Source organism: Drepanopeziza brunnea (genome assembly GCF_022702325.1).
Source record: "Drepanopeziza brunnea f. sp. 'multigermtubi' strain 214-2 chromosome Unknown ctg3, whole genome shotgun sequence".
NCBI lineage: Eukaryota > Fungi > Ascomycota > Leotiomycetes > Helotiales > Drepanopezizaceae > Drepanopeziza > Drepanopeziza brunnea.
In genome coordinates, this window is record NW_027094066.1 from 922,471 (window position 1) to 947,099 (window position 24,629).

General features: G+C 49.8%; 8 protein-coding genes across 8 annotated transcripts; 4 read left to right on the top strand and 4 right to left on the bottom strand.

The window, feature by feature from the left end:
• Positions 1-41: 41 nt before the first annotated feature.
• L3040_002431 (uncharacterized protein) lies at positions 42-1,942 on the bottom strand (the record flags this gene model as incomplete). The annotated part of the gene is made up of 7 exons (XM_066155551.1): positions 42-450; positions 504-614; positions 676-789; positions 839-1,374; positions 1,456-1,597; positions 1,665-1,700; positions 1,860-1,942. The coding sequence occupies 7 exons, from the start codon at positions 1,940-1,942 to the stop codon at positions 42-44; spliced, it is 1,431 nt and encodes a 476-aa protein (XP_066012545.1).
• Positions 1,943-2,352: 410 nt separating this feature from the next.
• Positions 2,353-3,151, bottom strand: L3040_002432 (uncharacterized protein; the record flags this gene model as incomplete). The annotated part of the gene is made up of 5 exons (XM_007289665.2): positions 2,353-2,363; positions 2,550-2,567; positions 2,619-2,658; positions 2,718-3,010; positions 3,064-3,151. 5 exons carry the CDS (start codon positions 3,149-3,151, stop codon positions 2,353-2,355), a joined length of 450 nt encoding a protein of 149 aa, XP_007289727.2.
• Positions 3,152-3,655: 504 nt separating this feature from the next.
• Positions 3,656-5,356, top strand: L3040_002433 (uncharacterized protein; the record flags this gene model as incomplete). Its single annotated transcript, XM_007289664.2, has 1 exon — positions 3,656-5,356. One exon carries the CDS (start codon positions 3,656-3,658, stop codon positions 5,354-5,356), a length of 1,701 nt encoding a protein of 566 aa, XP_007289726.2.
• A 2,362-nt stretch (positions 5,357-7,718) lies between these two features.
• L3040_002434 (uncharacterized protein) lies at positions 7,719-11,662 on the top strand (the record flags this gene model as incomplete). Its single annotated transcript, XM_066155552.1, has 4 exons — positions 7,719-7,792; positions 7,894-8,087; positions 8,169-11,564; positions 11,616-11,662. 4 exons carry the CDS (start codon positions 7,719-7,721, stop codon positions 11,660-11,662), a joined length of 3,711 nt encoding a protein of 1,236 aa, XP_066012546.1.
• A 1,327-nt stretch (positions 11,663-12,989) lies between these two features.
• On the bottom strand, positions 12,990-14,355 carry L3040_002435 (uncharacterized protein; the record flags this gene model as incomplete). Its single annotated transcript, XM_007289662.2, has 3 exons — positions 12,990-13,184; positions 13,308-13,844; positions 14,017-14,355. 3 exons carry the CDS (start codon positions 14,353-14,355, stop codon positions 12,990-12,992), a joined length of 1,071 nt encoding a protein of 356 aa, XP_007289724.2.
• A 2,128-nt stretch (positions 14,356-16,483) lies between these two features.
• L3040_002436 (uncharacterized protein) lies at positions 16,484-18,189 on the top strand (the record flags this gene model as incomplete). Its single annotated transcript, XM_066155553.1, has 5 exons — positions 16,484-16,679; positions 17,056-17,094; positions 17,288-17,993; positions 18,045-18,103; positions 18,149-18,189. The coding sequence occupies 5 exons, from the start codon at positions 16,484-16,486 to the stop codon at positions 18,187-18,189; spliced, it is 1,041 nt and encodes a 346-aa protein (XP_066012547.1).
• A 1,479-nt stretch (positions 18,190-19,668) lies between these two features.
• L3040_002437 (uncharacterized protein) lies at positions 19,669-22,401 on the bottom strand (the record flags this gene model as incomplete). The annotated part of the gene is made up of 1 exon (XM_007289660.2): positions 19,669-22,401. The coding sequence occupies one exon, from the start codon at positions 22,399-22,401 to the stop codon at positions 19,669-19,671; it is 2,733 nt and encodes a 910-aa protein (XP_007289722.2).
• Positions 22,402-22,862: 461 nt separating this feature from the next.
• L3040_002438 (uncharacterized protein) lies at positions 22,863-23,749 on the top strand (the record flags this gene model as incomplete). Its single annotated transcript, XM_007289659.2, has 4 exons — positions 22,863-22,868; positions 22,920-23,195; positions 23,303-23,560; positions 23,615-23,749. The coding sequence occupies 4 exons, from the start codon at positions 22,863-22,865 to the stop codon at positions 23,747-23,749; spliced, it is 675 nt and encodes a 224-aa protein (XP_007289721.1).
• Between the last annotated feature and the right edge of the window lie 880 nt (positions 23,750-24,629).

The following is a 24,629-nucleotide window of genomic DNA, read 5'->3' on the forward strand; positions in this document are numbered from 1 at the left end:
TCACTCTGCCCAAACGCATCGAGTCTGGTACACCCTATCGCTTATACAGGTTCAAGATATGAGCTACCTCCATGGGGACTCTCGGCAGGATTAAGAGCAGACAGCCTCGAAGCTCTGGTCGCCTTGATCTCCACAGGATCATCGTCAGAGTATGCACTGCGCTGTCTGTCGTCTCTCGAACCGCTGACCATGAATCGGATTTTACTGCTTCCAGCCTCTTCGCCGTCGCCCGTGTATATCTCGCCACTGTCGTCCGATCTTGGTGTATCAAGCATTCCTCCTAGCCGAGGTCGGAAGATGCCTGAATCCCCTTGACCTTGTGTCTGCCAGGCCATGAGCATGACCTCGACTTCTTTTCGGGCATCTTCAACGATGTCATCCATGTTGATGTCGATTTTCGCGACTCCGAACGGATCTTCGTATGTCTGGGCTATCCCTTCGATGCCGTATCTTCGTCGGGTCAGCGAAGTCGTATGTTCCATGGAAGATGGATTCACACTTACAGAGTGAAGGCCACGAAAGCTACAAGCGGTACCGCCCACCAATCCATTTCCGATGCCATTGCAAAGGGAAGAATGCCGCAAAACAAGGCAAGGGTCTGCTTGTGGTGGATTCTGCGATGCTTTCAGTTCGAACCTTGTAGTCATTGCGGGAGAAGTGGGCATTTAAACGTACAAGTGTGCAACCGGGATCGGTACAAGGCGGATCACCTCCATACTTCCATACGCTGACGTTAGTGAATTCAGGGAGGAGAGCATAGATGACGAGGCTGCGTTATGGAACCACCCTCTGTGGAAAGTGTTAGTATAGTTTCAAACGCACGCGGGTGTGGTCGTACTTTCTGACTCCCGTCGAGATGAACTTCTCTATGAAAGTGGACAGCTCTAAAGTCAGTCCAAGGCCTCTATGCTCATATCCCTTCAACCCAGGAGGTAACAGATCCTTGTACTCGTCCCCAGTACTTTCCTGTCCGCCAGGGCCGAGCATAGTCCCGGGACTGAGAGCTACTCCCCACTCAGCTCTCAGATGGTTCTTGATCGTGTAAAGCATAGCAATCAATATCTTGACCGTTTCAATGGTCTTGAGCTCATCAGCCCTTGAGAGCGGGATATCTGCAGCCGCAGTGGTTTTGTCTGGGATGGCAGTATCCTTCGACACAGTCCTTCCACCCCGGGGAAGGAATGAATCATTTGATGCAACTGACAGTAGTCCGACTGTCGACGGAGCTGGCACGAGAACCAGGATTTGTCGGGAGAGACAGCGGATAGCTGTTGTGACGGTAGCGAGATGGCATCGACCACCCCAGAAACGAGAGTAGGCCGTTTGATTTCGGAAGACTAGCATAAGACCCACTACGATGGATAGAGAAGGAATCTGTTGATAGTCAGAAATATTCCTACCTAGAAAATGGCTCGGTGGGCCTGGCGGCAAAAACACGGCCTGGTCAAAACCTACGATGCTGCTCGGGAGATTGAAATCGCTGTTGATGTGTTGATTGACATAGACGACAAATGCTGCCAAAACAGAATGTATAAATACAGGGACGAAGATCGTGCCATGAATCGAGCCTTTCCAAAACCGAAGGACGAGCGGCCATCTTGTTTATCGTCAGTGTTTATGTAGCCGATGAATTTGGGTTGAGGTAAACAGGAAACGTATTCTACCGTCGGTCCTTCTTCCTTGAGCTATTTGCTAGGGGGCTGTCAAGCTCGAGTTAGTCAAACAAAAAGCGGAATGGGAAAATGGGAAGCGGGTGTGAGTCTGCTCGAGTCTGCTCGGTAAGCACTGTATGGGAAACCCAAATGATGCCCCTGCAGGAGCCCGTCACACGAGCTTCTAGACGGAGGAGGGCTGCTCACTACGTTGTTTGTCGTCTTCTCGTTGTATCCGTTACGAAGCTCCGTGGGAACAACGACACGCGCCGCGAGAATGAGAAGGGCATCGTGTAGAATCACAATACCATGATATTCGAATCCAGAGCCTGTACGAAGTATGTCTTGACGTTTTACAATGGAAAGGCGGTGATGTTTGATAGAGGTGCGAAAGAGGAAGTCGTAGCCTTGCATGCATGGCATTCGGATCGGATACTTACGGAGCTAGGTCCGAGAAAACTTTCCTTATTAAGATCAATCTTGAACGCTCCAGACGAGTGAGATACAACATAGGTACAACAGGGCAGGCTTATATGGCAGATTCAAGGGAGGTAAAGTACTGGGGAATTTGATTGTACCTTGGTATAACATTATATTCTTCGTGAGATGAGATCTATGATTACAACAACAGGCCGTGCATGACCTTGAACCCTTCCCCGTGTGCCATCCATCCCTACACACTGATATACAATCCAGTCGTTCATCCGATGTCTAGTGGAGGAAGTGTTAGCTGCCGTGATTGTTCTGGTATTGCCAAACTTTAGTGAGTTGGAGGCTGTGTGCTCAGGGAATGTGTAACGTTTTGAGAAGTCGACATAGGCCGGAGCCGTCCGGATTGGAATCTCAGTTGTATCATCATAGCAAAGTAGAAAACGCAGGAAACGTATACCGACTCACTTCGTGGTACGCCTGAATCTGAATCCGACTCCATGATATTTTACAAAGCCGCGTTCGATTGCTGCGCACCCAATTGGGCATTCAAAGCACCGCCGGAACCAGAGAGGAGCTATGTGAATAGTTAGCAGGTGACATGGCAGTTGAAGAATAGTCAGCGATAGCGCATACAGTTTCTCCGGCCTCGCGCATCTTGAACTCCTTCTCCATCTCGAGCATCTGTTGCTCCTCCGCGTATGCCAACGCCCAGGGGACACCCAAGAGCAGCGCACTTGTGCTAATAACAAATAACGTTTGGCCACTAAACAGAAGGCCTGATTTGATCCAGCTTGTAGTAGTCTCGACCTTGCTGGCGATGTATGATCGGGTGGTCGGAGGCACTATGTCTCGGAGGGCTGCAATTCGGTCTGCGAATGTTTCTCCATCGGCGACGTTATCTTCATCGTCCGTGGAGATCTCAGAGTCTACGGTACCTGTTAGTAGTCACTATGCGACCCGCTGGGATGGTTGGACCAACCAGTGTCGGTGTAGTAGTCGTCCTCGTCGGATGGTCCAGCTTGCCTGGTCTCGAAAGACTCGTCCTCGACTTCTACCAATTCGACCATTTTATTGTATTGTGGAGAAAATTATCTGGGGAGGTGGAGTTGGAAGTCGGCTTCGATGTTTCGCTGCGGAGTGCTGAGTTGTAGGTGAGGCTGACGTTGATGTTACTGCGAGAATAAAATCCAGCTGGACTTGATCAGGATGTTTGTGAGCACGGCCCTTAGCCTTGAGCTTGGAACCCTGGCAATCCATCACGTGAACTAGTTTTACTTTCGTGTGCTCAAATGGATTTTTCGCGCTACGGAAAGGCCGGGACCAGATAAGAGCCGACGAACACAACAAAACACATTCTGCTCTTCATCGATTCCTAAATGTCCCAGTGAGCTCGATTTCCAAAGACTCGTCTCATCTCGACTTTTATTTCTGCAGCCTTAAGAAAGCCCAATACGCGCTCCTTACCCCCTCCAAGAGCTGAAAGTTCGTTACTGCACAGTTGCGCAACGAATTGCCGACTAAATTGAGTGTCTGATCGGGTTCTTTCATAGCACGCATTGGACATAGCGATTATGGCAGATCTACATCCAATTGTCATTCCCCCATTGGCATATACCTACAAATCAATCAAGTTCACCTGCTCCGGCGAAGGACTCTACAAAGACGGATACCTCTACGATCCAAATGCCGAGAAGTTGATCCCGCCCAAGACACCGAAAGCCGTTGCCGGATCAAGAGAACTGGAGAAGAAACCTGTCGCGTTTTGGAAAGCGCAATGCGCCTTTCGGGGATTGAATCAGACAGGAGCCATTGCGGACTTGCAGCTTCGACTTCGAGAGGCAAAGAAGAAGATTCTTCCTGAACTGAAGAATGCCGAGACCGAGCTAAACAAAGAATTCAAGAAGAAGAACAATGCTGCTAGAAATGAGTCGTGGAAGTCTCTCAAGACTGTGGAGCAGAAAGCAAAGGAGAATCCGCGTAAATTCTTGACTGAAGCCTTTCCGAAAGGTACTACAGGACGACCAGCGAATCTGGATATCATTGTTCTGAAGATTGGGGCTGACGATCGCTATGCGGTCACGAACGCCGCGGAATCGATGGGACTCGAAGCTGTGTCGGTTGATGCTCCTTGGACCAGCAATAAGAAGCCATTTCCCGATCGATGGGTAATTATTGGGCGCACGAGGGACGCTGTTTGGAACCTGATGAGAGAAATCGAACGTGAGGCTGAAAGAAGTAAGCACGAATTTGCAGCGGAGAAAGCAAACAACCCCCCCAAGGGAAGTTCCAAGCCAGATGCGCATAAGACCTCGACTACGACTCTTAAAAAGGAAGCCAAATCTACTGCAAGCTCCAAGCCGCCTGTTCCAAAGGCCTCCACCGCCCCTGTCAAGAAGGATGGCAGACTCAATTCGGCACCAAAAGTGAAGCAAGAATCCAAGTCGAGCCCGGCCCCAAAAGCAAGGCCGGAAGGGCAGCTTGTAAATCCTCCCCGGGCGGTAGCTCGAGCAGCTTCGCCTCACCGCAAGGACTCTGCACCCAAATCGGAGCGTTCCACAGCAAAGCAAACCGTTAGCAAGAACGTCGTTCGAGATTACCATGCACCATCATCTCATAAAAATGAACCATTGGGTCCTGTTGTTGATTACTCCTGGGACGTGTGCGGCTCATTTGAGATCACTTGTCCGGCTATCGACGAACAATGGGGAGGCCAGGGTAATCATTCCATGAAGCTGGACCTGCACTTGGAGACAAAACATGGGAAGCGTCAGTTCTATGGCGTTTTCGATTTCTTGGTCGTTGCTGGTATTATGAGATTTGAAAAGCCAATTCCTGTCTCAAAGACCGACAAAAAAATGGAGTCATCCAAGAAGCGGAAACGCGACGAACCAGATGAGGATGGAGACATCCAAATGGACATGTACCCCGAATTTACGGGGGACGACAGCGGAGATTATACCGAGAAAGTTTTCTTCCTCGGGAGCAGCGACAAGCCTACTGCCAGGAGGCCAATCTGGCGATATCGATGGCGCGGGTTGGCAGGTCGGGGGGGTGGAATACAGGTTGGGTCCGATAGGGCCGTTCGTTCGATGACTTTCAGCCAGAAGGGGAATCATTTGTCCGGGTCATTCAAATGTGACCTTCTCCCCGAATTCTACTTCGAAGGAGTCAAGGTTCGGTCTCGCCCTGGCAACGAGCATGCCGATCCAGAAGCACTGTGGGTGAATGCGAGCGAGGCTGCACATGAATATGCTGGAGGTTGGGAATGGTGAGGTCGAGGATCGAAATCGATAGTTGTAATGGCATATCTTGTTCATCTTGTCTGTTGACGTCACTGTAGCAGAGTTGAAGGAAGCTAGTGAAGGGGAGGGGGGACAAGGGAGGCGTGTTCCAGAAATTGGAAACATCTTCGCGCGATCTGTGGGTTGTTATGGATGAATGATCCACTTACTACAGTATGGGGAGCGGAGGTGGCTGTTGGCCAGTAGCCAGCAGGCTTTGCTCATCTACCGTACCACAACATCCCTGGCAAGTCTCTCGTGCTTCTTGTAGTAGTATAGGTACCGGTAATAGTCAGTGGGTGACACTTGCTTGACCTGACCATAACCGAGAGCCCGCAGGTTTACAGTCAGCACACTGACTTTCATAGATGTTCGGTCATCACATCGTCAGGTCTGACAGAAATCAAATGGTCCTCCGATTGCATAGTGCTTACTTATACTGTAAGTGACCCAGTTCTCGGTTTTCCGAGACCATCACCACTGGACTGGCTCTACGGAGTATCGAGTGTGCCAATCTGAATCATGCTGAATACCGGTACCGGTAGACCAGGACGGTAAGCGTGCGCTCCTCAGGCAAGGCGGTCTGTCGACTTACGCAACTTGAAATCCTTAGGCGGCGAAGGCTTATTATAGTTGTAGGATATATTAGGCGGGCGTAATAATATTTGCGAAAGGATCATATCCTTTTCGTTCCCAGCTCGGCGGGCCCCCTAAATATAGCCTCCTTCCTTAGTTATTTGACGCGATACCTATTACGGCTGGCAAGGAAGAGAGAGAGAGAGAGAGAGAGAGAGACTAAATCCGGAGCGCTCTAGAAACGTTACAAGCTTTTGTCGAGAAATTGCATATGAGAGGCAAGTAGACCGCATGAGATTTTAATATGGATGCAGTCATGCGTCCGTCATATTACCTCGAAGAAAATGGCGCGCCGATGAGGCATTAGGCATTGCTGACAATTTTAATGTTTCTCGCTTGCATGCCGGTCGGCGATGCGTGTGAAGGTGGGGTATAATAGATCTGTATTAATAGAAAGCGTGGGACCGGAAGGACGGAGTACCGGTAGTACTACTACTTACTACCTAGTAAGTAGTAGTACAGTACCGACCGTACTTAAGTACTATAGTAGGTAGTCGATCACAGCTTTGTTTGCCTTGTTTGACGCACGCTTACATTATTCACATACCCGACTAACGGAGTATGGTACCGCCAGAGGAAGGACGGGATGATAGGATGGAAGGGGTGATGTTCATGTACTACGGTAGGTAGGTATACGTATACTCCGTAGGTAGGGTGTGGGCTATGCAGAAGGGGATCTGTGCCTTCTTGATTTTGAAGGACCTCGGGGGTCATAGCGGGGGGTGGTGGGAGGGATGGCTTGGTGATGGGACGGTGATGGGACGGTGATGGGACGGTGATGGGATGCTGATGGGATGGTGATAAGATGGTGATAGGATGGATTTGTCTGATCGGAGAGAACGTTGTGAAACGATAGCTTTGGCACGAACGGTAGATCCAACTATTTTCAGATGGCTCCCTTGTCAAGAGAGACTAGCTAAGACCTAGTCAGAAGTCCAAGCACTGCATCATATCGGCTTGAGTCGCACCTTGGCCTTGGGACGAAATAAGCCGTTACTGTAGGTTACTGGACTCTGGAGTTACTACTACTCCCTACCGGTAAGTACTAGTTCAAAGTCAAGTCAACAAAGAGAACCCCCCGGCTCCATCGGGTGGGTAATAACAAGTCAACAGTACGGAGTAAGGCACCAACCAAACTCATCAATCAGCTCAAATCACTCGGCTCGTCGTCAGATCAGGGGTAAGTAACGGCTTACAGATTATAGACACCACGCCCCTAGAAGTACCTAGAAGCCGAAGCAAACATAACATAACAAAACAAAACAAAAATAAAACAAAACAAAACACAATTCCCGAAATATCTGATCTTCAACGCGGCCTGGACGAGAAGAGAGGAGGCAGGACCGGGAAGACAGACAGACAGACAGACAGACAGACAGGCAAGCAGACGGATTTTCCTCTCGCCTGCACTTCTTACTTCGATATCCGAAGGCCTACCGGTACCTACCCATACCCACCTATCATCTACTCACCCGGGCACTCCTCTACGCCGCCGTCTCTATTTTGGTATACTTATTCGCTTCCGTCCAGAGCCTGCCGGGCCCGGAGGAGCTGGCGCTGGCCCCGGACCCGTATCGATGTTATTGAATCCCCCTGGAAACGATTCCCGCGATTTTTTTTTCCTCTCGCGACCGCGAACTCGAACGCAACGCACTGCACTTCCGCAGCACCAGGACCAAGACCACAAACAACCAGAACCAGACCCAGGACCAGGACCATGTCGTTGAATGGCCTGGACGATCCAAAGATCAAGGCGGCCCACGAGGCGGCGGTAGCAGAACCTGGGGGATGGTAAGCTTCCTGCAATCCAAGCCCCGAACATCCTGTCTGCCCCGGCTGCGAGACCGATGCAGTCTGTTCAATATCTGCTTGCTTACACATACGCTGCACAGGTTTCTCCTCCGCTACGCTTCCCGGGACGATGTTGAGCTGGCAGGCCGCGGGAACGGGGGCATCGTCGAGATCCGGAACGCGATTGCGAACTTCGAGGTCGAGGAGCCGGCGCCGCTATATGGCTTTCTGCGATACAGAAGGAGGAATGTCGTGATCAGCTACGTACCGGAGGAATGTTCCAGATTGGTACAGGGTGGGTTCTCCATCTCCCTGGTGTCAATTTCCATCTCGATCTCGGTTGGGCCAATGCTAACTGCCTACCCTACCTCTACAGCACGCGTGACGGTGCACTTGACTGCTGTGACAGAACGCTTCTCCCCCCACGATACCGAGTTCCCCATCACGACGGCGAGGGAGTTGCGGGATACGAGCCTCTCTGCCGCATGCTCTCTACATACCGCCTCAGGCTCCACGTCCTCCTCTACAAGTTCTCTGCGGCGGAGGCGTTTGATGGAAATCGCAGAGGATGCGGAGGAAGAAAACCGAGCCAAAAGACAGTCGACAGTCCCTGAGGAACGCCCCTCCGCAGAAAAGACAGATGCTCTACCCTCCCCACCCTCTCCATTTCCAGAGCTGCCGAAGGCCGTACCCGAAGCCACCTCCTTCAATTCTATGATCAGCGAGGCCGGATCATATTCTTCTCCAGGCAAAGGAGCGCACGACGCTGACATGGGGCTACGATTTCCTGCAACCGAACGACGAGAGTCTCCTCACTCCACGCGACCGGATCCGTACTACAGCTCCTCATCTTATGGTTCGAGCGGAGTACGGCCCAAGGTCAAACTGGGCCCAAGGCCATCACTCGATGCGGCAGCCGTTGGAGGGAGACCACATACTTCTGGATCAGCGTACCTCCGTCCTGTCGCGACACTGCCCGTCGGAATCAAAATGGTCTCGAGGGGGTCGAGAAAGGAGAAAGAGAGAGAAAGACAGCCTGGAGATCCCCCTATCATGACCATTTCGCCGCCTCCAATGGGCGATGCAATGCTGGCACCGGGGCACTATGTTTCCATACGACCCCACACTAGTGGTGGCAGACCGGCATCAAGATCCGAGCCATTGCCGTCTCCTACTGTGTTATCATCGCCTACCTCGTTTTCAGCTCCCAAGACACCCATCATAAAACCAGAAAAGGCTCGACTGATGAAGGCTCTCGAACTTCGTAACAAGAAAAAGCTAGATGCGGTTACTCCTCCCGAGCGGTCATATCCCTGCTCTCCCCATGGTTTGGCCAGCCCCGTCAGCATAGGTGACGCTACATCGACGGGGGCTCCAAAGGAAGCAGACGACCCTTTGGCCTCATTGGACCAACTGGTCAGAGCGGACGACTCTGGAATCTCGTTTGATGGCAGCTCAGCAGTAAGGACAGATGAATCGGACGCGACAAGGTCTGATTCTTATCCGGTCTCCCCTGTCGGTCCTTCCGAAATGGCTGAATCGACCAAGGCCTCGTCAATATCCGAATCGACGGACGAGACAGTTCTAGAGCCTACTGACGTCAAAGAAGAGCCGCGGGTAAACGAGGAGACAGAAATGGGCAGTCACGACGAGACCACTGCCATCACTAACATTATTAATGGCACAAGCCTTCTTGAAGCACCCGAGGAGCATTTGGAGCATTTGTCATCTGCGGTCCCCAACCCGTCTCAAGAGTATGTGCAAATTACGGCATCGGACACGCCTGAAGCAGAAGTCAAGGGCACTCGTGAGAAACAAGCACATCCTGAGGCTGATCCGCTATGCGAGCCAGCCTCGCAGCCGTCGGAAATCCCGGAGACAGAAGCGAGCGGTGCTTCGTCTAACGCGCTGCCAATCCTACAGGATGAGAAGACGGAAGCCGCACCAGACTCGGACTCAAATGAAATGCTGTCAGAACCCAGTGCCCAAGATGCAGAAGGTATCTGCGAAACGTCGTTACTCAGCAATGATGCCGAAGTTGTAGCTCCCGAGGGATCGCCAGTGGGAAGCACTTTCTCGGCCGGGTCTGAAGAAATTTCCGGCATTCAGAAGCCTAGGCTTAAAGGATGTATGGAACCCATCCGGACAGACATGAAAGTGGCGAGCCATAGTCGCTCAAACTCCGAGACCCAATTTTTGTCTGATGATGATTTCATGGACGAGTTATCATCTGCGGTCGTACAAGAGGCACAGCCAATGTCCGTCTCGAAATCGCCTGTCGGTTCCCCCTTCCCGAGCTCCAAGAAGCAGAATTCAGAACAGGGCAGATTCTCTCGTGTCTTTTCTACGCCCGTGCGAAAGGAGAAAACAGATACTTCTCTGTTGGAACCCCCATCTGATGAGCAGCGACCACCCTCTAGGTCTCTATCTGCTGGGGCTGCCTCCTATCTCAACCGCATCAGTCAGCAGCAAAGTTCACCCCTGGCTAAGAAAGTTAATCTCGGATCTGGTATCTCCCAAAGGATCAAGGCCCTCGAGAAGTTATCAAGTCTGGCCCCGGGTGATGGCGCACCGACAACTGGCCCTGCACAGGGCGCATCCACCGCCTTCTTCTCAGTCCGTAAAGCGAATGCTCGTGGAAAATCGCCGACCATCGCTGAGCGTACGAACTCATTGACACTCAGCTCGCCGGGGTTCTCTCTCGAATCCTCGCCATCGCCAGATGGTAGTCGGATGGATATCTTCACATCTGCCGTGGTCCCGAGCACCCCACCGACCGGCTCGCAGCCAGAATCTATATCAGTCACCGCACGAATAGTTCGGGATCCCTCCCATCCCTTCCCAGCAATGTCAGAGGCTGGGAAAGATCCATCGGAGTATGCTCCTTTAGACCTTAAACAGTCCCCTCTGGTGATAGACCATCAAAGGGCTGTTGCCCAGCCTCCTCGAGAGACACATCTGGAACCACGACTTCCCGAAGAAGAGCGTTTGTCTTCTTCCAAAGTGACAATCGCAAATGAACGGAGATCCTCGGCCTCAATCATCAAGGATCTTATCAGCGAAGGCAGAACATCCTTGTCGGAGCGTCGTCGGTCATCTAATATTGAACATTCTGTCTCGATTCCTTCTGTGAGATCCTCTTCCCGCCCGTCCTCTCTTGGTACATCTCCCACCAAGCAGCGGCCGTTGTCCTTCAATAGTCGCGTATCAACTTCTTCTCGTGACCATGGCAAATCTCTGTCACCGCCGCCTACCGCGGGCTCTTTATCTTCAACTGGCACTGCGAGTGATGAGAAGTCTGATAAGAAGTCCAATCGAGCAAGTAGGATGATGCGCCGGATGTCTTCTTCCTTGTCCGCGAGTCGCAAAACTCTTGCCCACGCCATATCTCCTACCGTCCGCGAAGAATCCGAGCCGTTGTCACTCGGCGACGCTCACACACTCGCTCCCTCACCCATGTCGCCCACTGGTCTCGACATCGGCGACGTCAATGTCCAGTTCCCTGATAGTCTACTGTGGAAGCGACGATCCATGGTCCTTGACTCACAAGGCTTCCTCATCATCTCCCCTGCTCTTTCGGCCCATGGAAATGGTCGTGACAAGTCTAATGCTGGAGCAACGCGCCGCTTTCATCTCAGTGAATTCAGACCACCTTGTATCCCTGACGTTGAGATGCAGGAACTACCCAACAGTGTTGTATTGGACTTTATTGACGGCGGGGGACTGCAAGTTGCTTGTGAGGATCGCTTTGGCCAAGGGCGCATCCTAGAAAGTAAGCTCCACAAGTACCGCTCTTTTTTTACCTCGACTGACACAGAACCAGCTCTTGAAGAGGCTCACCGCTCATGGGAAGCCTACGGCAATGAATAGACCCAATTTCAGGCCTTGCCGCTTCTATGGTCAAGACATATCTCACACGCACACACATAAATCTTCTTGTCGATACTAGGCGTCTCGCATTATCTACACGATATATGCATGTACTACGATGTCTTAATGCCGTGTTCTAATTCCTGTTTGCATATGTAGTCTTTCGTCTGCCTCGAAGAGGCTCCTGCTAGATACCAGATCTCTTCGATCAAACGAACCTTTTGTTTTGTGTTATGTTAATAAACTTGCCCGAGCATGCGGGGTTCTTGATTAGGTCAGGTTTAGCGTGCAGCGAGAGCGAAGAATGCACCGTCGCATAAGCAATAGGTGTTTCGGGATAGGCAATGAAATTGAGAAGTTTGAGGTATTTGACTTTCCTCCCTGTGCCCGCTATGAGAAATCATTTGGGTGTTGCGACTTGGGGTCGTGTCGTCACCCTCGGTGAACCCATCTTTGCGCCCGCTATCAAATCCACGTTTGCATTTTGTCTTCTGTACCGGTGTGGCTCCGCCCTCAGCACGCGCGCGATCTTTCACATTTCCAAGTCCGATTCATACCCTCTCTCTCCACGTCCTTCCGGATTCCCGTTCTCTTCCTTCGCTCTCATCTCCCCTTTCTTTCTCAATGGCCTGAACAGAAATCGCTCGCAATGCACAAGTACACTGGCTCCGCAGACACGCTAGCATAATTCTTAAACTGGTAATACTTGTAAGGGCCTTTTTTTTTTTTTTTTTTCATGTGCCGCCTTGAAACATATTATATCAACCAATACAACACTAAACAAGCGAGGATCGGGTTTACCTACCTACGATGTTAAGAAGAGCTTAGTAAAATATGTATATATATATATATATATATATATATATTTGTTGGTATTTATAGTTAGTTGGTTTCTGTGTTGATTCATGCCTTCTTTGCTAACGTTACGTCAACAGATTGATTATATCCTCGCTCTTTCCATTAGCAATATATATATATATATATATACCTTGATGAAAAGGCATCGGAGAGCCAGTAGGGTACACAGGTACGGTAACATCGCCATGATAAGTTCTCATGGTTCAAGAGCAATGGCGAAATGCCTGGATAGAGCTTGACCAAAGCGTATTGATGTTTGGGATGATTAGTATCCACCGCTTCCTCCGAAATGGATGATAAGTTGTGAAGCTACCATGTTTCACAGAAAAGCCAACGAGTGGCCGATACGCGTAAAACCGCAATCATATAACCGGTCGAGCCGTCTAGGGGGCACGTCTGAACTCCAGTGCAAAGCAGTAACAGCATATGATAACATCCAAGTCCACGGAAGCGAGGCCGTTTGCCTCACTTACAGGGGGATATCTTTGTACTTCTCGGCCCATTCGTCGACCTTGTTGAGCAAGACCTTCTTTCGCTCAGCTTCGCACCAACTTCCCTCGATAGCCGCGACAGCGATGAACTTCCACTCCTTCAAGCTCAATTCAAAGGCCTCCTGTACCGATTCGTAGTTGTCAAGTATATATCCACCGAAGTATGCAGGGTCCTAGATCACAGGAGAGTCAGCGGATGACACTCACGGGTATTTCGGCAAGGAATTCCATAATCCCTCCCAACCCACTCCCGAGACAGGATGAGGAGGAAAAGAGGCTGGCCCCCATGGTCTCACATCGCTATTGATAGAAAACCTGATACCCTCGTCCACGAACGCTCTGACGGGCAGCTCTGCGACCCCTTTGACACATCTCAGTCTGACATTACTCAACGGGCACATGGTCACCAGAACTTGATCCCTGGCAACCCTCTTCAGCAGCGTCTCGTCCTCCACCAACCGGATGCCGTGATCGATCCGCTCCGTCTTGCAAAGGTCCAGTGCCCTCGAGATGTAAGTCGCGTCCCCTTCCTCGCCTGCGTGCGCCGTCCTCCGAATCCCAGCCTCGCCCGCCGCCTGGTAAACCTCGCGGAAAATCTCCGGCGGGAAGCCAACCTCGCTGCTGTCCAGCCCGATACCAGCGACTGTTCCACTGGAGAAGTGTCCCGACGCTTCGGCAGCTCGATACGTGTCCATTGCATCGCTGGCGGGAAGGTGGCGCAAGAAGCATAGGATTAACGTCGATGTCAGTCCGTAGTCCTTCGCCGCTCGTTTCTGGGCTGCCTCTAGTCCCGATACGACCGTCTCGTATGCGACGCCCCGGGAGGTGTGTGCCTACTAAGCGGATTAACACTGATTGATGCCTAAGTCCTGGGGAACAGAAGGAAACTCTATAATTCTAGTCCCCGAACAATGGTCCCGCCCAATAGTTTTTTTTTTTTTTTTTTTTTTTTTTTTTTTTTTTTTTTTTTTTTTATGATCGAGAGATGAAGGCGGGAATGCTGACCTGCGGATCGAAGAAAATTTCGGCATGATGAACCCCGTCTCCGTTGGCTCGAGTAAAGTACTCGTAGGCCAGAGTCTCAAAGTCGCCAGCGGTGATCAAGGCCGACATTCCGATAAAGTAGTAGCGGAGAAAATCATCGAGAGAGGCGAAGCGGGTATAGCGATCTTCGAGAGCCTCGGGGGAGGCAAAGGCGGGATCCGTCTCGATGGAAGGGAGCGAGATCTTATTTGCAGCTGCGAGACGAAAGAGGAGGCTTGGTGACAGGGAGCCTTCAATGTGGAGATGGTGCTCACACTTGGGCAGGTCACGTAGACATCGGGAAGCGCTGGAACCGACCATCCTGAGGACAGACGGGGATGAAGGCTTGAAGTTGATGCGAGATGAGAGCTTCAAGAATAAACTGTTCGGGTAAACGCGAAGTGGCTCCTAGCTATAGAGCATGTATAGAGAGGAAGAGAGAGAGGGAGAGAGAGCTGGAATCGCTCGGTCGTCGCGTAGCAGCTTCACCACGCCTGAGGACGGGCAATGTACAGATCGTTATACAGTGAAAGTTATATATATATATATATATATATATATATATATTACCGAGGGAAAAGCGAATGACGCGATGCAAACTAGCCCGTCAAACATTTGGGTGCAAAATCGATCGGAAAGGAAATAACTTGATTAAATCAGATTACATGGACCGCACTCGATATCCTGACGTTAAAATAACATGGTTCTGATAAAAGTAAAAATCTCCCGCTCTTAGCGCTAATCGTCGGCTCGCTTAGGTGGGCCTCCTTACATCCTTTCAGTCTTAGTCGGCGTAAGCGATTGCGGATCGGAAGCGAACGCGGATTTTTCGTATATACTTTTAATCCCTTCTTTACTTACTACGCACTTGAACACTTCTATCTAGCTTACTTAATAGCGAAAAGATTATCACGAGCATTTCTATTGTACCTAAAGGATTATAATAAAGGAGAGAACGATTACAACGAATTAGAAAATCATAAGCTTATAATACAAATTGAGAAAGCGCAAGTTTTCGAAAGAGCAAAGGTAATATTAAGATGGTAGCGAACGCCATTCCGTAAAGGCAAGTTACGAAGCCTGAAGCACGTATAAGTTATACGTTACCTCGTGACCTCTAGTTCCCGATTTAGCAGGCCTGCTTACAAGACCTCCTTTCCGTATCTAGTTCTCATTTCTTTTCTTCGTCTTTCTTTCTCATTACAGAGCGTACTCCGAGGTAGTAATGTAATACTGCCTTTGATAGCCGTAGCAACTTGGTCCTCTGCTTGGTAATCAATTCATTATAGCACGCATATAAAACTTTTTTATCAAATTACCAATATGTATTAAAGAGAACGTATACTTACGTAAGACTGCCTTTTACATACACGGTAATGCTCTGTTCGAGCCTTTTTTTATAATATATGATTTTCGGCTTTTGAATCTCGCGTAAAATTGACGAAGAATAACGACGAATTTAACGGCAATCGTGCTCGGTTTGGTATAAAAATTAGATTTCCTGAAAGCTATAGCCTTAGCGATTCTATTCTCCGTTGCGGTGTCAAATTTAGTTATAGTATAGTTAATTAATTGCGTGTAGAAGAAAAATCATGAAAAAACTAACCGTATTACTAAAGAGTACTAGGAACCGCAACCCTGCCTCTGACTTGTACACCGATCAGGGGTACGATCAATGCGACCTTGAAGTTTAGAAATGCAAATCAGGTTGCGATTTCCTTTCACTTTTGTAAATTCTGTCTTTCATCCTTCACAATTCTTCAAGCATCGTCTCAAACCTAATGCTTCTACAACTGTTACATTACCATACTCCATTTTCTCTTCGTTTCATCTTATCACCTTCTATTTGCTTTGCAACTTCCTCATCAATTTTTGGACGAACTATTGCGAGATTCAATCTCCAGTGCTCTCTCATAAGATGTCCGCCCACCCATATGCGATAGATAGTGTACCACAAGAAGTATCTCAGTGTCATACGAATCAGGATCGTTGCCCATACGATAAGGCCCGTAATTAGCGGAGGTCAGCTCAGCCAGAATCACTGGTCACTCTACCTAGTCCACTCAGACGGCTCAGTGCGTTTTAATATGCAGACCGATCCAACATCGAACAGCTCAAGAGGAGTCCTAGCAGTGACAAATCATGGATATACTACTGTCTCCAGTTCAGCTGTCAAATCCTGGGAATTCAACGTTATCGATCATCTCGCGGTGTACTATGTTATATAATTGGTTCTCGATAAGGGGAGATATGCGTATGATATGGCAGAAGGTGGAGTTTGCTGTCGATACTAGATATAAGTTTCGGATTTGATTAATTGGTATACCTAGCTGACACTTGTGCAAGTACTGTTGTGATGGATGACTTAGCGAACGTGAAGTGTGTGTCTGCGACATCTAACGACGGTTTTCGTATGGACGACATTATCGGATACAACTATTCTGTCAATATGGCGCCGGTCCCACTCAAGGTCAAGCAGGGGAGGTTCCTGAAGGATACGCACAGTAGCCCAGCTACCTCAAACTCGAGCCTTGCCGTAGCATCTTCCCAGCCCATAACGAACACGACCACACATACGATAACATCGATTCAGCAAGATCCAGTGTACTTGGAAGATGATGCAACCTATGTGCCCGTCAAGATACGTAGTTGGAATGGGGAGATAGCAAGCAGCAGGTATCGATTCGTTACCGACGCAGGCCCAGTAGAGAAGACTGGCGACCAGTTTTTTGCAGCTGTATCTCCAGACGGCCATCCATGTTGGGCATATTATGGGCAAAATTCTCGGAAACATTACTGGGCTTGGACTTTGCCTTATAAACAGTAACTTCACGAGGGCTCGGATTTCCCATGGATTTGGCAGTCATAGCAATTAATTGTTGCAATATTCTTCATACTGCTAAGTCCGAAAATATGCTCGACTACCGTACATATGACTTTGTCTTGGCAGCTTACTAAGAGCCCCCCTGTCCAGTTCCCTTCTAATGAGAGCATTGACGAACAATTAATTCACTTCAACAGAGCCGACCGCCCACGATTTGATTGGGAATCCTAAGGACTGTAGGCGACACCATCTTATGGATCATTTGTCGAACTCTTGTTCAGTCTCCTTCACTTTTTTCTCTATAATACTGAAGCTTAACGTCTGTTCCTGCTATTAATATCATGGTATCACCTTTGCCTAGCGACGAAGAACTAGCTTCCTTTTGTAAGAAGAATTGCCCAGCTGGGACAAGACTTGTCCGCTTCTCAGATACCACGATCATCAAGTTCGGGCTTGACATCACTCCTACCGAAGCCGCGACACAGCGATATGTCTGGGAGCATGCGAACCCAGATATCTTCCATGTACCAGAGCCATACCGGTTCTTCCAGGATGGACCCATTGGATATCTCGTCATGGAGTACCTCGATGGTACAAGCTTGTCTACGTACCTGGAATCTGCATCTTCCGAGGAGCAGATGAATTTGGTTAATTCGGTCATGGAGGCTCTTGATCACCTAGCAACACTTCCGGTGCCCTTGAAACAGGGCCCTGGACCAGCTGGTGGTGGTCCCCCCCGAGGCTATCTATGGTCAGATACTGGTATATCGACATCCTTCGCTTCTATTTTCGAGATGGAGAGCTGGCTGAATCACATACTTTTGCAATACCAACCAGGCCACCAGACAAGACTGTTCGACTTCACAGCAGCAACTTTAGTGGTTTGCCATACCGACCTCGCTCCGCGAAATCTCTTGCGGTTGGATAGTGGGAAGATTGCGCTACTGGACTGGGGAAGCGCTGGCTTTTATCCACCACTATTCGAGATATATGCTTTGAGAACTCGCGCCGATCGTGAACCTTTCTTTGCTAGTATTCTCGATCGACTCCGTCTAGACGAAGAACAAGAGGGTCAAATTCAACTGTTAGCTAAAATCGAACAAATTCTGCTGTTTTATGGAGACATCATCAATAGGTAATGTGATGAGATGCTAGTTGGCAAGTTTTCCTCGCTGATTTGAAGTAGCAAAGCTAACCACAATTTCGGGAATTTCGATCTGAACTTTGATCTGAATTTTGTACAGAGTTCGTTGCATCAGCTCCATGTGAGGTTTCAGCTAACACAAGTAGAATCGAGCCCCCCTCCCTTCGCCCCAAAATTGATTGGATAACTTGAATATATCTGTTTATCCTTCTCCTGATCCTTTCTTTCTTATAGTGGATTGATCTTCTTGTCACCGAGATCCACGCCGTGTACTCGCCCATCGTGTGCTCAGCAGGAGATCGTGGAGGGGAATTTCGCGGGCGTTTCTGAGAAGGAGCAGCTATAAAAGGGCCGATGTCGTTGTCGTTGTCTTTTCGTTTTAGATCCTTAATTAATGGAAACTCGATATCCGTTGGCTTTTATATCATAGCGCAAAGAAAGGGAGGGACATGCCTCTTCCTGGGAATGGTGCTAGGTAGTTGGGGAGGGAAGCGTGATCCGGAAACCTGATTGCTTCAAGCATTATGGTCCAGGACGGCCCACGGGTCTTATTGTCACCAACGGTGACCTAAGATAGATTCCAATAGTGATGATAGTGATAAGTAATCCAATGGTTATAATAATGATAAGCAATCCGGTAGTTACAATAATAATAAGTAATCTAATAGTTATAATAATAAGCCGTTAATATCGAGTCTATTACGAAAAATAATAATTAGCAATTGTAACGGATCACTTTTTTCTTTTTTTTTCTTTTTTTTTTCTTTTTTTTTCTTTTTTTTAAAAACCCCCCCTTAAGTTGCAAATTGCTATTCAGTTTGCTAGTTGCGAGCTGTACAAGCCTTGAAACGTGCAACTTCCACTGTGAAGTTGACTTGATCCTACCGGTATTTAAGATCAACTCAACTGCTTAGTTGCACGGACTTGTGCAACTGCGAGCCATACACACCCTAAAGGAAGATGAATTTACAGCGTAAGCGTAGACGTGGATGTAGACGTAGACGCTCCCGCTGCTTTGATCGCTCAAGGCTCAAGAAGCACCTTGAAAAGTTTCAGACGCCCTTTTGCGCCGAACATGAAGCCATGATGAGTGAGTAAGCATTCTGACAAGCCGTCGGAGGGATTAGTCATTAGTCATATCCGTTCAATTCTTGCAAGAGGAGACTGGAGAGACAGGGAGGGGATAACCATTGTAGTAGGCGTGGATTTCATATTCGAAGTCATAGTCACCGCTCGCAAACATTTCACGAATAGACAGACAGGGTAGCAGAAAGCGAGTTGACTCCAAGCAGAAAAGCTCTCGCTCAATTACAAACACATATGTACTCATCCTTCCATACTTCCTCTCTCCCGTGCACCCTCCTCTCGCACCACACCATCAATCATCAAGACAAACTATGAATATAAAACAAGAAGTGGGGATTTCCCGGACAAGCAGCAGTCCCACCGCGCCTGCAACCCATGCAAGTCCAAGGCCAAATTAAGAATCATGAAGGCGTGCGTGTTTGTTGCGTCCATTTTCCATACCATGCCCAAGCGCCAGAACGAGTGTCAAAACCCGATTTTGAGTTTTCAAAGGAAGAAAGGGGTATTGGGAAGAGGTATTAAATAATTGCCGCGTAGTCCAGAAAGCCACGCAGAAAGGAAGAAGAGCCGAATGGGGTGTTCAAGGATCGTATCCAGCAGCAACGCCAGGTGCCGGACCCTCCAAATCAACGTTCTCGACCGAATTTCTGATATCGTTTGCCTTGTTGACGAGATTTCCGAAATACTTCCGTGCAACCTCGCTCTCGCCTCTAATCTTGAGGGTCTCTTCTCTCTTGCTGCCCAGTTGCTCCACGGAGCGCTGGAGACCGACTCTCAAATTGTCGGCGGGGAAACGGAGGACCTTGCGAACGGAAGAGGAGATACGGGTAGAGTTCGAGTGCACGTAATCAATCTCCGCAAGCTGATTGCTAATCTTTGTGCTGAGGCGATGGGGGAGCGAGTGGGGAATTTGAAGAAGAATGTAATAGGTTGCTGCGATTGCTGTAGCGACGACACCAGGTAGGATCAGCTTACGGAGGTTGTTATTGCCAACGACCTTTGCTGCTCCGAGAGCGCCATCAACCCAGCCGAAGCCGCCGACCATGCGACTTCCTACTGCTGTGGCAACCGTCAATGCCATACCAGTTCCAGCCATCTTCTCCTGGCGTTGCAGAATAGTTGACCAATCGAAGAAGTCCCAGAGCTCGGTCTCTATTTCGACTTGACGGGCGAGAATGTCTCGTTTGCGGCGGAACATGACATCACTCCGGAAGCTGAGGTCGGTGTACTCGTCGCCAAGATGCAAGAGGCCGAGTTGCTTGATGGAGGAGACGCCTTCAACGGTTCTATAGCGAGCGTGCTCTTCGCAGGCTTCGACCGAGGCCGAGATTTGAGATAGCATGGCGTCTTTGATGTCCTCGGCGTACTGGAAGACACTGAGAAGGCCCGGGTAGGGGACACCAAGTTCCTCGTCGGCAGCCTGTGAAATGGAGGCGGTGATGGTTGATCGAGTGTGGTCGTAAATATCTTGGCACGTAGCTTCAATTGTTCGGTCAATGTCATCGCTTACTTCGGCCTTGGCCTTCTTCGAGGCTTCCAATAGAGGCTCCAGGTCATTGAGTTCCTTGGTGACTCTGTCAAGTTCCGACTGGGCGACTTCCTGATTTACTGTGGCGAGGGTCTGAACATCGCCCAGAACATTGAGCAAGTAGGTCTTAGCTGGCGCCAATTTCGAACGAGCTCGCTTCTCGAGCACGAATCGTCTGAGTGACTGTTCCAAGTGATCGAAATCCCGAATCTTCTCCTTGTCCTTCCCTTTGCCCTTGGGATCAGATTCATCAAAGTCTGGCCCATCTCCCCCTCCTCCGCTTGAGCTTCCGCTACCACTTCCTCCAGGTGGCGAGGGTGCTGTTGGAATGGCATTACTCGATACGAAGTGAACCAAATCTGCCGACTCCTTCGATGTCTTGGGGCTGAGACCAGCGACTTGATCGAGTATCATCTTTTGACACCTATTCTTGTCCCGGATGTTGTCGTATCCATTGACTACAATGAAGATATAAGCTTTCTCAGCGGCAGCTGCCCAAATAAACTCTTTGGCGGTCATGGTGAAGTGGTTGGCTGCTGATACAACGAAGACTACAACATCGATTTCCTCCTGGCGCGCAAATACTGCAGTCGTCTTCGTGGTATCTAGATTTAGACCAGGGGCATCGATAATGGAGATGTCCACAACACCGTTATTGAGTAGCGACTCGTCAATAGACCGGACATCCTTGACGTAGACTTTGCATTGGGTGTAGGTTTCGTGATCGACGACAATCTTCTCCAGTTCCGGCAAGGTGAAGACATCGTATGTAGTTTCGTCATGTCGATTGTATACCACCTCCTTGTGGATCGCATGAACCTCCTCCACACCACCGTTCTCCCTTGAGTCCAAAACCTCGCAGAAGATGCTCGTACACGGCTGTTGATCCTCAGGCAGAATCTTTCTCCGCAGCAAGGCGTTGCAGAAGGTGGACTTTCCGGCGTTGAGGTCACCAGTAACCAGGACCTTGCTCGAAGTATCCTCTATCCGCTCTCGTAGATTCAGCAAGTGCTTGATGCTGGAGCTGATCTTTCCGTCAAGCAGAGAGGCTATCGAGTTCTTCTCCAAGGAATGTACCAGCTCGGCCTGGTGCAATGATCCCAACTTGAGGTCCAATTTTAACACTGAGAATTCCTGGGCGATCTGTGGTGTGATCAATCGTGGTTCCGGGACCTTTCTTTGCTCTGCCTCCTTGCTTGACTCGGCTTCGACTGGGTCTGCTCCAATTGTCTGTGACCGTCTCGCAAGTCCTGGACGGGGAGGTGCTGCCTCTGATGCGTCTGGAGCTGTCGTCTGCGTATGTACCAGTCCAGGTCGGGGGTCCTGTCTCCGAAATTGTAATGCTTGAGCGGGTTGAACGGAAGGGTATGTTGCCGGCCAAGTCGCGTTCATCTCCTGCAGAGATTCCAGGGTCTCCACAACTCTGTTGATGGACCGCGCCAGGGTTGCTCGATGTGAATTGTACCATAGCTGATGTATAGCATTGGCCTGTACCCTTCTGTCCGCTTCCGCCCTCTCTCCCATCGCTGACGAGTGCATAGGAGTAGGTCTATCTTCAGTCAGGGCTGGGTTCCATGTCGGTGCTCCATGTTCTCCTGATGTGCTTCCTCCATAGCCCGAGTCGTTGTCCAGTAGAGCCTGCAATCGGGCGGCGCTCTCTGACGTCGATCCGGAGCCCACGGTGACATATTGAGGTCGGTTCAGCGATTTTCGTTTGCTGCCACCAGAGCGAGGTTCCTCCTGGGCTTCCTCCTTCCCCTTTCCTTTGCTGTATTCCTGGCTCATCGTGTATGTGTTGCGACCATTTGGGGTTGATCAAGAGGCTGAGGAGAATGAACGTTGGTGTTGTACTTGGAAGTAAATGAGGCGGATCAATTCTGATCCACTTGCCGTATGGCTAAGCCCCTCTTGGACCGTCGCACTGAAAGCCGTGGACCGTCTAGAACTTGGGGTTTTTTGGCAGGAATGAATCCTTCGGTTGGCATAATCCGGCAATGCAATGCATATTATGACTAGGTAGCAAACTCTTTCTATCTGTGTGTTGTACAGGTTCGTGAGGGCAAGGTAGTCTAGGTCAGGTAGCCAGGTAGGTAGCCAGCCGCCTCTGCTCTGATACCCTACCGGAACATCTGAGGCCAAGCTTTCACGGTTACTTACCTACCTACAATGACGATGGCCCGATCTCGATAAGTACCCAATTACCCACCCAAGAATCCCCGACTCTCAACTCCCACTTTCAGTGCAACATGAACGTATGTTCACTTCGCCCCGCGCATCAAGTCAAAAGCTGATATTCATCGTAGATCGTCGAATGGGCTTTCGGTAAGCGCACCACGCCAGCCGAGAGGCTTCGGGCGCACCAGCGCAGTCTCGAGAAAACGCAACGGGAACTGGACCGCGAACGAGTCAAGCTCGAGAACCAGGAGAAGAAGCTGATCCAGGAGATCAAGAAGAGCGCGAAGAACGGGCAGATGGGGGCATGCAAGATCCAGGCGAAGGATCTGGTGCGGACAAGGAGATATATTGAGAAGTTTTATTCCATGAGGACGCAACTGCAGGCTATCTCGCTGAGGATCCAGGTACGTGGCTCAGCATGGCATATGGGAGGGCTTTTGGGGGAAGGGTTTGGGGGGGGGGGGGGGGGGGGGGGATGGGGAGGGGAGCTGTTTGGCTGATTCTGCGATAGACCGTCCGTACGAACGAGCAGATGATGCAGGCGATGAAGGGTGCAACCGGTGTACTGGGAAGTATGAACAGGAGCATGAACCTGCCAGCTCTGCAGCGGATCGCGATGGAGTTCGAAAAGGAAAATGATATTATGGATCAGAGACAGGAGATGATGGACGATGCCATCGATGATGTTACCGGGCTCGAGGATGAGGCCGAGGGAGAGGAGGTCGTCGAGCAGGTGTTGGAGGAGATTGGAATTGATCTCAAGAACGCTGTAAGTTTTCCGCCGAGTGGGTCACATTGTTACCTGTGCTGATTGTTGCTGCAGATGGGAGAGACTCCTTCGGGTCTCCAAAGCACCACAGTGGCCGAGGGACGGATTGCACAAGCTATTGGGGGCGGTGGTGGAGGAACCGATTCGGCAGACGACGACCTTCAGGCCCGTCTGAATCGGCTCAGATGATTTGGTGACCACGAGATGCAGTGCCGGCGTTTTCCCCGTATCGCGTGTAGGAGTTAGGGACTCTTTGTTTATTCACCAAACATACACGCATTGATTTGCATCTTGGTTTTGGTCCTGCTCTCTGCCTTTGTCGGCTGATGCAGGAACTTGGAAATCTACCGACGGATTAATGACTGACAGTCTTTCTTTTCTTCTTCTTCTTTTTTTTCTCTTTTTTTCTTTTTCTTTTTTTTCTCTTCCTAGTAGTATGTTTGTATGTGTGAGAAGTAGGATCGTCGAAGCTGGGTCTGTCTCCTTGTTATGGTAGTATCTGCCTCGACCCCTCCCCCTCCCCCTCCCCCTCTGTTCATCCCTGGTAATCCGTTCCGCTCCCCGTCGCCCTGGATCCGGTGCCACCGGTGCTTGTGTCGGCCGATGCTGATCCTCGCCCCCTGTGAGCGGGTGAGCGGGTGAGCGGCGGAATTGGCTTTCTTGCCACTCTTCTTAAGTAGTGTTAAGTAGTGGAGGGGGGGCCGGCAAGAATAGCTCGGAATAGGAGGAATCGGTGGAATCGGTGGATATCATGCAATGCTAGATCAAGTGCACAGCCTGCCCATCTTCCCCCCCCCCCCCTGCCCATCCCCCATCCCCCATCCCCCATCCCCCATCCCCCTGGATGGACCCCGACTCTCAACCCCAGATACGGGATCGTTGTACTTCTAGGCATGTTACATATAGTGGTACTAGTAGGATATTCAACTCTTGTACGTAGTATATACTAGTATATAAGTAGTATTAGTAGTTCTAGACGGAGTATATACTTTCAATACTTCTATTTCCGTCTCATCAAAGGATCTCGCGCCTAGTACCAAGTGTGAATGGAGCTGAATTGAATTGAATT